The sequence below is a fragment of the Nannochloropsis gaditana genome (genome assembly GCF_000240725.1).
Source record: "Nannochloropsis gaditana CCMP526 unplaced genomic scaffold scaffold015, whole genome shotgun sequence".
In the NCBI taxonomy this organism is placed as follows: domain Eukaryota; class Eustigmatophyceae; order Eustigmatales; family Monodopsidaceae; genus Microchloropsis; species Microchloropsis gaditana.
In genome coordinates, this window is record NW_005803938.1 from 49,687 (window position 1) to 63,639 (window position 13,953).

At 48.8% G+C, this 13,953-nt stretch overlaps 1 protein-coding gene across 1 annotated transcript; it reads left to right on the top strand.

The window, feature by feature from the left end:
• Positions 1-8,079: 8,079 nt before the first annotated feature.
• Positions 8,080-9,248, top strand: NGA_2053510 (pseudouridine synthase). Its single transcript, XM_005856256.1, has one exon. It carries the CDS (start codon positions 8,186-8,188, stop codon positions 9,137-9,139), a length of 954 nt encoding a protein of 317 aa, XP_005856318.1. The 5' UTR covers positions 8,080-8,185; the 3' UTR covers positions 9,140-9,248.
• The last annotated feature ends 4,705 nt before the right edge of the window (positions 9,249-13,953 follow it).

Genomic DNA, 13,953 nt, shown 5'->3' on the forward strand with positions numbered 1-13,953 from the left:
ATTGCTGTTGGACTCATGTAGAACAATGTTGCCATACGCATCTCGTTGAGTCTTTCAAAACATACGGTATTTTCCATCGTATACTGATTGCTACAACCCTTACCCCACATACTCACCCGAAAGACCGCCCTTCTCTTCCAAAGCTAGTCCCTGATAGTGCCAATTTATCACATAACGCCACACGTGTCGAACTCAACCACAGAGCAGGAAGGCGGGATGAAAAGTAATTTCCGACGAATGCCTCTGAGACGGGTAGTCGACTAAGGATCATCAAAGAGGCGCTCCCTAATAGCAAGAGAACCTTCCAAGCGAGCTGTCTTCTTCTTCTAGTGCAAACGTTTATATCAGCCTGCATGAAGTAGCTGAGGGGTAGTATGGGGTGTGGCAGAGTATAAGTGCAGGAGTTTACAAAAGATTTGGGGAGGGTACTACATGGGGAGGTTGCCGCGGTCCTTCGCGTCGAGGGTGGTACGTGGCTTCCAGCTCTCAAGAGAGAAGCAGGAGCCAGCAGCTGAAACATCGACATTAAGAATCACCTGTTGTCCTAAATTTGGTTTCAACTTATTGCTGGCCGTGAAAATTGCCTAGATGAGATGAAGTACGATGGTTTCATGACATATTGATCGCCTGAACACCATGGGCGCAAGTAGGTTTTGTCCTGTTGGTGTCTGTCGTAAGGCCCATGCTTATCGTGCATGTACCTTATCAAGCTCCTTAACCCACCTTACGTAATGGATCTCGTCTCCAAAATATACAAATAAGATTCATATAGAAGCAACCTTGCCATTTGGTAAATCCCAAAGGTTCTCGAAGCTATTTATGGATCGGCATACCTCCTTGGATGCAATTGGATGGGATTTATCATTTCCCCTTCCTTAAAGTACTTTGAAGTCACAAATAGCTTTGCTTTGAATTCTGCGGATACCCCGATCTATCAAAAGTATTAAGGATAGATGTCTCTTCCTCTTGCTTGACATCACCATTTGCTTTTTCTACCTAACTCGGTTAGTTGTGTCAAAAAGCCTTCGGCATTTAGGAGCTCCGTACAGCCGTACAAGACATGACGAGGGGCCGTGGCAGATTGCTGTCGTGAGTATTCCTGCAAATTCTGATATTCAGCATAGCAGCCACCCCCGACCATAAAGACGATGACCTCTCTGTAAGGCGCTCGTCCCTTAACAGCACTGGAGTCCAAGCCCTTGACTTTCGGGTCCAGGTAGAGGAAGGACTCGTCCTCCGTGTTGGGCTTAAAGTTACATAGATTGTCCACCACGCGGGACACGTACAAAGAATTGCGTCGTGAGAGGAGGTTGGTTGCCTTGGCCAGCAAACCAGTGGCCTGAGACTGCGCCTTGTTGATGAAATGTGACATGTAGCCACTGTCCACCCCCCCAATTCCCGCGGCTCCCTGAATCGCTGTGCCTGCTCCAAGACTTCCTCGCACACCACCACCAGCTTTGTTGCTATCAGATTCAATGAGATCGGGAAGGTGTTGGACGGCGCGCTGGCGACGCAAATAATTAACAGCGCCGATACCCAGCTCGACCTCCTCATGCGAGGGCCAAGCACCCAAGCTGGAAGAGGAGGGAGGAGAAGTGGCGAACGCCTGACGAACGGTCTCGTTCAGCTCTTGAAGGTCGGCAGTACTGGCCTTAGAACTGAGGGTAAAGACGGCCAAAAGCCTGAGCTTGTCCTGCAACGAGCCCTTATCAGGGTCCGCTAAGAGGGCCTTCACTGTCGCCTTGTCGGCGCGAGAAGAGGCGACCATGGATTCCTCCACGTCAAAAAATATGGGAACTTCTCGCGCGGCTATCGCACTCATGATAGCTTGCAAAATGTTAGTGTGCACCTCCAACGACTTCTTTCGCTCTAGGAGCTTAGGCAAGCTGTCCACGGCTGATAGCAATTCCTTTGCGGAGCCGTCTTGTGTGGGATCATCTACTCGCTCCCCTTTCCCTAACTGAGTGATGGTTTTGGAGCGGATTTCCTCCTCCTTCTTTGTGACCTCCGCAAGCTCGGCACCGTTGGCCTGGATAGCCTCAGGAAAGAGAGCACCGGCATACCGACAGTAGAACTGGTCATTTTCCACGTCCAAATCGTAATTCCGTTTTTTTGTGGCCCCTCCGCTCTCGCCATCTTGACGACTTTCGACTGTGACGCGATTCAACCGGTGCGGCAGCACGTCGTCTACCAGGGCCTGGTATGAGGAGGTGTGGTGAAGCGCCGTCACAAGGTCGTCGTTGCGATCGAAAATGATGAGTAATGGTCTGTGGAAGGCTGCAGTGGAGCCTCCCGTTCCTCGCAAAAAGAATGGCGAATTACCCAACAAGTGCTCTGAGATCAAATCATTCAATTGCCGCGCTACCATCTCTGCAGGCCCGCCTGCAGCGCAGCGAATGACCGGGACTGAGCCAACGGTCGCGAGCATGGAGAAGACACCGTAGGTAACCGCGCGAGCGTAGGTTTCTATATCCGCTTCGGATGCGCCTGGGTTGTTGTAGCTCAAATAGGAGTTGGCCTGGTTGAGGGTGAAGAGGCTGGGCTCCAGGGTGACGAAGTCCAGATACTGGTCTACCACCTTGGTGACCATCGAGTACGAGTTGGATGCTATTGCGTTTTTGGCCAGACGCTCCATCAGTGGCCGATCTAGCTTGGAGGCAAAATTTAAGTAGACGGCGGAATAGAGACGTTTCTTGAGGTCTTCGGCCAGCCGTGCCACATTTTCTTCGGTGGGCTCAATGAAATACACGGCCGGCACGTCGGGAATCTCCTCTCTCTCGGACTCCAAAAGCAAATGCAGGGTCACGCCTCGCTTCCTCAACTTACTGACATTGAGTAGCGGTGAAATGATGTCCCGACATTTCCGGTCATACACCAGCACCTTCCACTGCAAGAGGGCAAAGAATTCAAAAATGTGAGTGTGCGAATATACGGGAAACTTAATTGGTTTGAGTGCCATCAACGCCACGGGCACAATTCGCATACCCAAAATTGGACACGGACTAGAAAGAAAGGACAATCAGAAAATTTCATCGGTGAAGGAAAATAACTTGCCCTTCTTATCCATTTTAACATCACACGTGGGACACCCAGTTCTCTGAAAGGTTACTTACATGATCCGACCATTCATTACCACCACCACCTTCTCTATCTTCAAGTGATGAGTTGAAATTTAGCATTCGATTTAAAGCTGCTGTCTGCTTTATTCGCAGATTCGTACCCATGGTTGTCGAGTCGAGCAGTAGGGACGGCACTACGCACAAGGTTGACAGGGGCTACTCCTCTCAGTTGAGCCCTGGGAATGACGGGAGTACGAGCCGCTAGCCGATCCCCTCGAGAAATCGATCTCTTATAGCCTGAGCGGTAGTGGTATTGAGCTTCATCATCGAGTGAGCTTCATGATCGTTGTGGCTCAACAAACTGCCGTTGGGGGGGGGGGGAAAGACAGGCCCTCTTCCAACTTTTTTGGCGAGCGCCGGCGACCCCGACCAACAGTGGCCGGAGGGAGGAGGCAGAGGAGGGGGACAAGGGCACGAGGTCAACGTCAACGACGGCGGAAGAGTTTCAAGTCAAGGCATAAGAATCTCACGTCACACTAGATTAGGTCACTTCTAGTCCAGTAGTACGGGCCTTTATGTCATCTTCAGCCGTAGACGCTGCAACTGCGAGGTCGGACCCCCGCTGTGAGTTCCGACGGCTGGTAGACGCCAACATTTGTAAGTTATGTAGAGGATAAGGAAGTGGCAGGACGCACGTGAAACATAAAGAGGTGAAAAATATCCATTTTATTGACCCTCATATCCAGTGAAATGCGTGGAATCCATGGGGCAGCTCATAAAGACAGCAAAGGTGCGTGACTGGCCGTTACATTACCAGGTTTCTAAATGGAAGAAATTTATGTATACTGCATTTATTATCACATCTCAGATGGGCTCAACGCGGGAAGATGCGCACATGGACGCCAACCGTGTAACCATATTGACCGGGACCATTGTAAGTGTCATAGATCCTTCGGAGTATCTTTCTGTGGAATCATGCAGACATATCCATCTCGTTTATTTTTATTTACCTGTCGGAGTTTTGGCTTGAAGTCCGTTTTTGGCATTCGTCTCAAGTATGCTTCAAGTTCTGTGTGTGCAAGCTTTAAACTTGGATTCTAATTCACAAGTTCAGTAATCGTAGAGTATTCTGTAGGGCCACCAGACCGACAAAAGAATCTGAGAAACCTATCGTCGCCTTATGGATTTGTATCCTGTACATCCTGCAATGAATTGCTGTCAAACGTGGAATGTAGGATCTTTGAAATCTTTTTTAGTCGGCGAATGACGTGTGAATGTGAAAAATGCAGCGAATACTACTTCCTCATACATATCTTAATGTCTCAACTACACAGCTACAAAGCAGTGAGCAACTATTGACACAGATCGAGCAATTGAAACGCCTGCACGTGCTACAAGACTTTGATACCATAAATACGGAATTGGATCGAGACGTCATTTCTTTGGAAGCCAGGTGAGAAGGACATGGGATTGATCCCAACAGCATGGTGCATTGATAACTAGTGTGAGTATGCCATAGGGAAAGCGTGTTGCATTTGTCGTTTAGCCACATCTTTAAGTACTAACGGCGCAGCTTTCCATGGATGTGGTATCTATCTTCACCTTTCTACAGGATTGAAGCACTGGACGCCGAGACGGAACATTGGAAGGCTGTTGTTCAGAGTGCTGCAAACAGGAAATTAGCCTCCGCAGTAGATGGCTTGGCATGAGTCCTTATTCAATTACTATAGTCGGTGCGAATGAAATCTAGGAGCCAAGGGTCGGCGAAGGGCAGAGAGAGAAATGTACAGGCATCTGAGAGGCAAAAATGTGATTCAAATTGCTCCTTGGCATATTGCAAATGACTAGAAATTTTATGCGCGCATATGTAATTTATGCGACGGTCGCAAAAATAGAAATTGACACAATCTTTGACCAAAAAATCGATCTAGGTCCCACTTTATTTTTATCGACAGAAATTGTACGAAACTGAGTATTGTTTTTAAATGCCTCGCTTCACTTGGAGCGAACGAACCCGTCCCGGTTTATCGAATATTTCGTTGCCTACAAAGCTGTGTCAGCCAAGCAATTCTTTGTTCCTTCGGCCGCATATGCGTACAAGAAAAAGTTACTCTTTACTTGTTTGAAAAACACCCGATATAGCCTTCCTTGCCCGCGGTGCGGGCCGGTGGAATGCACGGGGGTGAGAGGGAGGGGCGGCACAGCACCTCCCCGTACCCCCCAACCTGGAACTTCAAGGAGCGAGTCAGCTAGGGTCGGCCTTGCGTACCCTCCACTGCCATCACCGCGCAAGATAGAGTTTCTGTTGATTTTAAGCCCCTTAAAAACAACAAATCGCGTCGGATTCTACCAAGAGAGTTCCAACATGAATTTTGACATGACTGATTAAAAGTGAAGATCCGGAAAAATGACACTTGGCTTCACACTTAAGTGTTGTACGTCCTCTCTACATGTATTTGTTCCCTCCATAATGGAGGATGGTAAATTGACAACTGCATCATAATACACTATTGTACTATTACTCTTCAAATAAATCAACTAAGATGTGATCTCGTTGAGAGCGCATGTGATAGTCGCATGTGAAGGTCATCCGCCTCCCCATTACTCCCTCTATGTACATCATCCTTCATGTTTTACACACAGCTACAAAAACTACCAGTTAATCAGTTTTCATTTGACAATGGGAGGCAGTACACTTCAAGCTGAACGGTCTTATGAAAATACCACACCCGCTGCTGCGCAGTTTGACATGGACGTGGACGATACGATGGTCAATGTCTCCGAGCTGCAAAAGCTTGGCGTGAACGCTGCCGGTAGGTGTGACTGGGTCATGTTGCACGACAAATCCGAGAGAAGGGCCTGTTTAATTTGACTCGTTAGCACACTATTTATGTTTTAAATCATTACCATCTCTTCATTTCATCAAATGTTGCTTTAGATATCGCTAAGCTTGTTGAAGCCGGAATTTCGACTGCGGGCATGGTGTGTAAGGTCCCATTGAAAGTATTGCTGGCAATTAAGGGCTTTAGCGAGGCCAAGGTAGAGAAAATTCGATCAAGTGCACGAAAGCTGACCGGCGGCACATCGCATCCATTTCGGACGGGTACTGAGGTCCGTGAACAACGCAAACGTTGCATAAAAATTACAACTGGCGCTAAAACTTTTGACGCAATTCTGGGCGGTGGTGTTGAAAGTGGAAGTATCACGGAGGCATACGGAGAGTTTCGTACAGGTAAAACCCAGCTTTCCCACACCCTGGCTGTGACTTGTCAGCTAGGGTTTGATCAAGGCGGCGGGCAAGGAAAATGCATCTATCTGGACACAGAGGGCAATTTTCGTCCTGAACGCATCGAGAAAATTGCTGAGCGCTTTGGTTTGGATGCAGATGCTACTTTAGACAACATAATTGTCGCCCGTGCCTATGCATCCGGTACGTATCCTGAAACATGAAGGAAACAGTATTTTACCTAATATTAGCAGGAAGGAACACATAAAAAGTCTTACTTGCGTGCAAACCAAAAGAAGCGATTCTGTTGAAAGTACACGGACAATAACAATTTGATAGATAATTCGTGCGTCAGTGAATATATGCATGCTTCTTTGTCTTTGCAGCCCCTCCGCTTTACCCTGTCCTCAGATATAGCTAAACCCTCTGATTTTAATTTTACCACCCACGGCAAAAATAATTTTCGACAGATCAACAGTGCGAGCTATTAAAACCTCTAGCGGCTTTAATCGCAGAGCATGGTCCTTTCCGGATGCTGATAATCGACTCAATCATCGCCTTGTTCCGGGTCGATTACTCTGGACGCGGCGGTACGTAAATAATTCTTTGATCACCTGTTTCCCCCGTCCCCCTTTTTTTCTTTTTACCTCTGACTTTGCCTTTATATATACTTTGGCTTGAACAACATAAGTGCCCTCATCTGCGGTTAAATTTCTCGTCACAACTCGGTCGCGCTTGATCGAGGTCATGGAACAGTCAAAAAAGTTTTTTCATCAGGCTTTTTTGCCACCCATCCACTCCTACTCATCCCCCTTTCATACACCGCTCATCCTATCAGAACTATCTGAACGTCAGCAGAAGCTTGGACAACACCTTTCCGCACTGACGCGTTTGGCCGAAGACATGAACATTGCCGTCTTTCTTGTCAATCAATGCACCGCCGATCCAGGCGCTATGAGTCTCTTTGCCCCAGTCGTCAAGCCAGTAGGCGGTAACGTGTTAGCACACGCTTCATGTACCCGCATCCATCTTAAAAAGGGTCGTGAAAACTGCCGCGTCGCCAAAGTCGTGGATTCGCCGTCAATGCCCGAGGCTGAAGCACAATTTGCTATTACGGACGGTGGCATCGCTGACGAGTGAGAACTATGTGAATGAAAAGATAAACCCATGTGAGGCCAGTATGTACCTCTACGCAGATTTGGAACGACTTTGTAGCCACTCGGACTGGAGGGAACATGAATGGCCAAGGAAACCCATACGTGAAGACACATAATGCACGACTCTTCAGGGCCTCTGTCATGGGGAAAGAGTCAAGCGTTAAAGAGGATCTATCAGTCTGTGAAAAGTCTGAAGATTCACGACACAGTTTCCCTAGTTGCAATGTTTCCGTTTCCGCTTGAATCCTCATGTGGGATGTTTCTATTTGCCACGCTCACACCAACTGCCACCTCACCAGATAAGGGGAGGTTAAAACGGGCATCGCCGCAAACTTAAACGTTGAGGAAAAAATTATCGATTTACCTATGGTGTCTATTGTAACTGACCATCGGAAGGGACAGTCCTCCTTCACAAACGGAACGAATGAAAGCTGAAATCGGCTGAATGGTTGAAGATAGGAAACAAATGCATTGCTTGTTAGATTCCCAAAATAAGCATGAGTTGTCATTGTGGTTGGAAACCTCACCAATGGCTTCTGGTCTTATTACAGTTTGATTTACGAGAGACAGGTACCTTAAAAATAGATCCCAAACCGAATTTGACATAGAAAGCATCTTATCCGTACTTCCGTCTTATACAGGCAGTGTTTCCAAATAAAGCGGCCTTTGTGATGATGCACGCATCTGTGCATGAAGCGAAGAAGAGCGGGGCATAGGTGTTATTTAATTTGGGAAAGACGAGTATGTCACTCGTATTTCAGTCTTCTTTATTATCTAAACAAAAAGGCATCTTACTGAAGTTCCCCCGCTACAAGGGTGCACATTCTCGCTTAGACCGTCAGTTACATACCCTGTACCGTGATGCCCATATCATTGTCATTAGTAAGGCCGCAGGGATCCTTTCGCAGCCCGACGAGAGAAGCATTGGTGGGGCGACTGACCTACTAGGTCTTGTGCGAGCATACATCAAAAAATCTGCAGGGAAACAGAATGGTGCTTACGTGGGCCTGGTGCATCGTCTCGATAGGAATGTAACAGGTTGCATGGTCTTCGCGTTGCGATCAAAAGCGGCCGCACGCTTATCTTATGACTTCAAAAATAGGTTGGTTCGGAAGATGTACGTGGCAATGGTAGTGGGGACACTGTCTGGCGAGGGTTTGCTCACAAACTCCCTCGTGCACGGCCGAAACAACGTGGCTCGCGTGATGAATCGCGTGAATGAGTCATTGCAACCGCCAAGCGTGCCATCGAACAAGAAATTGGAGCAAGCACAATTATATTTCAAATCTCTGGGCACTTTCTACCATCCACGGGGGGGGGCACAAACATTGCTTCAAATACAACTTATCTCAGGAAAAAAACATCAGATCCGAGCACAACTATCCCATCTCGGCCATCCAATCGTAGGCGATGTCAAATACAAGGCTCCTACTCACTTTCGGGACAAATTTATGGCCTTGCATTGCTACAGTCTTACCCTCCGCCATCCATCGCAGGGAAGTAGGATTGTGAAAGAGCTAACAAGCGGCGAAGGTGTTTGTGGGGACCCCAAGGGGCGAAAACTGGACCACGAGAAACGTCAGATAATGGATTTTTATGCCCCTCTGCCCGAATCGTGGCAAGCGAGGTTCGGAGCGGACGTAGTTAGATGTGTGCACGAGTTGCCAAGGGACATTGGTGATATCGCGCTTGCATAAAATCTTGTAGCCGTGGGGTACCTTAATCAAAGCCAGTTCTCATGGCCACGTGCCCATCCTAGTTCGTTTCCGCGTAAAATCCCTTTCTCGAAAGCAATGGAGGATCACCTGCCATCCTTGAAATTCAAGCCACAAAGAATGTGAAAAAGACAATGCTCTTTACTTTATTCGCTGTCTACAGTTGTACATGGCCTTCCCTCTTAGCCTTAGTGTACAAAGCTATGGTTCAAGAGCATCGCCAAGATTTATACATTGGATAAATACCCGCACAAACTAGCATTTCCGCGTCCTTCTCGACTGGATGTCCTCAGTCTATTTACAAAGTACCGTCAGGAGCCCCTCGAACCCCCTTCCGTCTCTCGCGTACCGTTCTCTTTCTCCTCTGCAGCCCCAAGCCTCCTCGTTAGCAACAGTGGACGAGATACTAATGTTATATTGGAAGCTTCCTCACTTTCATTCATAGCTTTTTTATATAAGGATGAAGAAGCTGGCGAGATGGATGATGGATTGCCGTAAGTGACACATTGTTCAACACCGCTGCAATCTTTCCGTATCTCTGTGTGGAAATACATCAGCATGCACTTTTACCATGCGCTTGACCTTCCTCATGACCAAGAATCCGGCTACCAAAAATAGTAAGGAGCTAACTCCCAGGATGAAACAGCCGGGCTTTAAAGTAGTGACCACGTCAAAACATTTGTCGTCGCCCGCCAACTGGTCATCCATTATTTCCCGGAGGAGCGCGTTGACGGCGTCGCAACGGTCTCCTATCACAAAGCGCACGAAGAGGTACATCTCCCATGTGGATACCACCATGCTTATGAACAATACATCTGGAGCACTCCACGCGTACAGTATTTCTGCAGGCATTACCAACTTTCGAGACTCTCTCGGCTTGAGTATGAGCAGAGCAACAAGTAACGTTAGGCAGCTTATTGGTGCACCGACCACAAAGAAAAAGAATGACGCCTGTAAGAAGAATATGCCTATGCCTTTGCTTTCTGATGATGCAGGAATTTGCTCACCAAGCGAAAGGGCCGACATAGTGCGCAGGGATGCCGACGAATCAGGCGAGTCCTGGGTGACGTTGTCCAGTATCCATCCAGTCAAACCCTTAAACTGAAAGGAAAAAGCGGGCAGGACAAGCCCCATGATGAGGCATACTCCTATGCAGAGCACACCACACACCGTTGGGATCTCCCGCCACATGGAATGCTCCAAGCTGCCTCCCACGCTGGTCAAAGGTTCATCGCTGCCGCAGCAGTCGAAGCGCACTTTGTTTGACAGGAAGCGTTCGTTAATCATACATCGTGCCTTACCACAGTCTTCAGAACTGCTCCCATGGGCTTGTTCATCGCATTCCATTGGCGTAGAGGGAGCGGAGCTCTCTTCACAGCTTAGCGCAGCATGCCAGGCTTGGTCGTAATAAAGGGTCACGCGGCTTAGGAACATGGACAGAATTAGGCCCCCGAGAAATGCAAAAAATCCCGGCTGCGGTGCAACATAAGTCCACACGCCCCAACTCTCATGATTGGGAAGCCGGGCGGTAAAACTGAATGCGGTCATGAGGATGACTAAGGTGATAGTCTCGACGTGACTGAATTTTTGCAGAAAGTACGTGACTTTCAAGGCGCGCCGTCTTGTACAGGGTGAAAGATGCTTCTCACCCACAGTCCAGCATAAGAGGCACAATAAAAGCTTGACGTGTGGCCAAGCACCACTGCAAATTGCTATGAGAGTTGCCATCCAATAAGCCCCGCTCTGCCACATGTCTTTGATGGACCCCGCCAAGCTGACGTTGTAAAGGACAGGCAGCTCCATGGTCCTGCCTTGCCCGTCGTAGACCCTCGCATACACAGAGGCACCAAGCGTAAGGTTTGAATATAGCAAGAGAGCTGTGTTACCTATCAAGAGAAGCGGAAGGCCGTAGCGAATCGTAGCAGGCAATGTCACGTGGCTGCGAAGCAGTGACGGATGAGGAGCAGAAGACATCGCGCTTTCTGCTATACAGCCGTTGTGGCTATCATCATCAAAACAATAAGAAATGTCTTTTACACTTTCGATGTTTGCGACTTGCTTAGCCAGAAGCTTGTGTTGGAGTGTAGACAGCCCCTCCGACTGCAAACACCCCGCAACCATCTTTTCCTGATGCGATGGGGGAAAAGTTTGGGTGAAATATGCTCCACAGCCAAAACCTCGCTCTAGAATTACGGCTTACTTTACTCTTGTGCTTCCTTTTCTGGTAACGGGCGACACATCAGTTGGTTATTTCAAGGAAGAAATTAGCGAGCCCGCGGAAAGGGGGAGGGGAGGTAGGAGTGTCCGATTGTCTTACTGCCATGCCGCAGGGAACACAGGCAATGGTCACATCCAGGAAAAGAAAGCTGTCAACAGTGATTGTGTGGATACGGTGCACTTTCAATTTTCCTATTTACAAATTTTGTTTTACCGCATGCCTCTTCTTCGAGGTCAAAATTGGGTCATGGGAGTCATTTCACCCTCCCCTTTGTGGGTCCTGAAAAATTTCAACAAAATGGCTTTGACCCATCCCTTGGATGCTCAACACATTCTCTTTATGCTTACGAAGGACCGAAGTTACTTTCGCCGGGACTCCGCTGCATCGAGTATACTCCGGTACGGGCCGTAGTACCACCGAACCTGCGGAGATAATGACGCCATCCCCTATCGGGATATTGCCCAGCACTGTAGAGCCTGCCGCCACCAGCACGCCGCTCCCTAGTTTTGGGTGTCGGTCCCCACGCTCTTTGCCATTACCCCCCAGTGTGACGCCCTGCATGATTATGACATCGTCGCCGAGCTTGGCTGTCTCTCCTATGACCACGCATGTCCCGCTAGACAGGTAGAGTGCCTATATAATCATGGATTGAGAATCGCGTCGATTCACAGGGATTGATATTAGGTTGTTGTTCCAAAACATCAAGATCGAACTATTTCAGAACATGTCACACGACAGTGGCACGCACCCGGCCCACGCAGCAAGCTGGATGGATATCGGCCCCAAAGAGCTCAGAATTCAGGGACTGCAGGTAGCGAGCAAGAGACTCCCGACCCTGGCTGTATATGCTGTGGGCAATGCGGTAGGTGGCGACGGCGTGGTAGCCTTTAGAGAAGAGGAAGGCGGCGAGAAGGGAGGGAATGCTCGAGTCCCGCATGGTGGCCACAAGGAGGTCCTCGCGGAGATCCTGCACTATGCCTGGCTCCTCCTGAAAGACCGAGTCTATCAAAAGCTTCATTTTCGTCGCCTAGGTTGCAAAAAGAAATCGAGCGTGAGTCGTATGTCTTCTCAGTGACGGAACAGAAAAGTATAGATTTTAACAGCACAACGGTGGAGACGTTGCGAATAAGTCCCCCTGCACGGTCTGTCTTCTACAACCGCATACCGGCAAGTTGGAGCCTTGTAATTTTGTGGCCAGGAAGTCTCGTGCTGCAGATTGGATGCCGCCTCGATCTAGCACCCGTTGCTGAATTAGGCCGGCCGCCTTCTCGTCCTGGGCCGCGGAGGTCTCGGCTTCAAACTTGACGAGTTCCCAAAGCGGGTCTTCCGATGCATGCAGAAGTCGTACCAAGTCTTGAATCCGAGACGGAGACTTACTTTGCAGCTCCATTGAGAATGAGGCGCCGCTGGACTCTGAAGACACGGTATCCTTGACTGGCGCACGCTGCTCCGCCTCTTTTCCCCCCTCTGTGCCAATCTCTTCATTTGCCGCCCGCGACAACGAGGCCTGTGTTTCTCCTTTCCACAACACAGTGGGAGGAGGCATATGAAAAAAGGCCATTACGTGGCCTAACGCAAAAAATATAAGGAGAAAATGCCACGTTTTCATCGAGAGGGTCATTTGACGACAAGTCTTCAGGTGATCGGCGTCGGAGCATAAGCCGCGCGTCTGTCCACTAGCCTGTAGAACATGGTTATGGACAAGAGATGCGTCAAAATTTGTCCAGATTCCTCAAATATCACCTCAATTATCTCATAAACGGAAATCTAAGAACACACTCATTTCTTTTGGTTGTTTCTCTATGCGTGTTTCATCAAGCCGCACGTCTAAGCGCTGGTGGGACGCATTTCTCCCCCTGAAGCTCTCCTTGCTGCCTCCTCGCCTTCCGTAACAGCGACATTCCATATCGCACAAACCATCCAACACGACCTCACCAACTTCACCAGCTAGGCCGTAATTCTATCCTCATCACCATAGGTAGGGTCATTTTTATTTTATTTTTTTCCAGGCAGGAAGGGACGGATCAGGAAGTGCTCCATTGTCGTCTGGTACAAGGCTGGGAACTGGCTTCGTGTCATTGAACACTCCCACCGCCAGCTTGTCCCTCCATTCCGCCAATACCATGTTTTACCTGGTAAGGATCTTCACCTTGTTTCTCTTACTGAATCGGGGCGCCACCATTAATCTCCCATCTCACCAACCTCTGTACAGAAAACACTGGAGAAAGACTTCATGCTGGAGCCGAAAGACCTGGGCCCGGGTCTCAAGGAAACCATCAAGTACGTACAGGACTCAATACCTACGCCTTAAAGCAGGAACAGTTCACCCTGGGCTCGTATTCGGACGTGTGCGAGTAAACGGAGATAAAAGGGCTGGCCATAGGCATTGGGATGCGGCTGGTCTTCGTCACTAGCTGTGCATCTGTCGGGACGAGCAATTATTTTCTTCCCGCAAGCTGTCAGCCACGGCGTCAGAACTATCGGACCTTGCTTTATGCTCTTGAAAATGCCTGACATTTCATTCTACCCAACCCAGGCGGCGCCTCACTCAAATGATGGAGGGCACGTTGGAGCCAGA

Coding starts and splice junctions, on each gene's coding strand:
- NGA_2053510 (XM_005856256.1), top strand. CDS start 8,186: ATGTCACTCGTATTTCAGTCTTCTTTATTATCTAAACAAAAAGGCATC.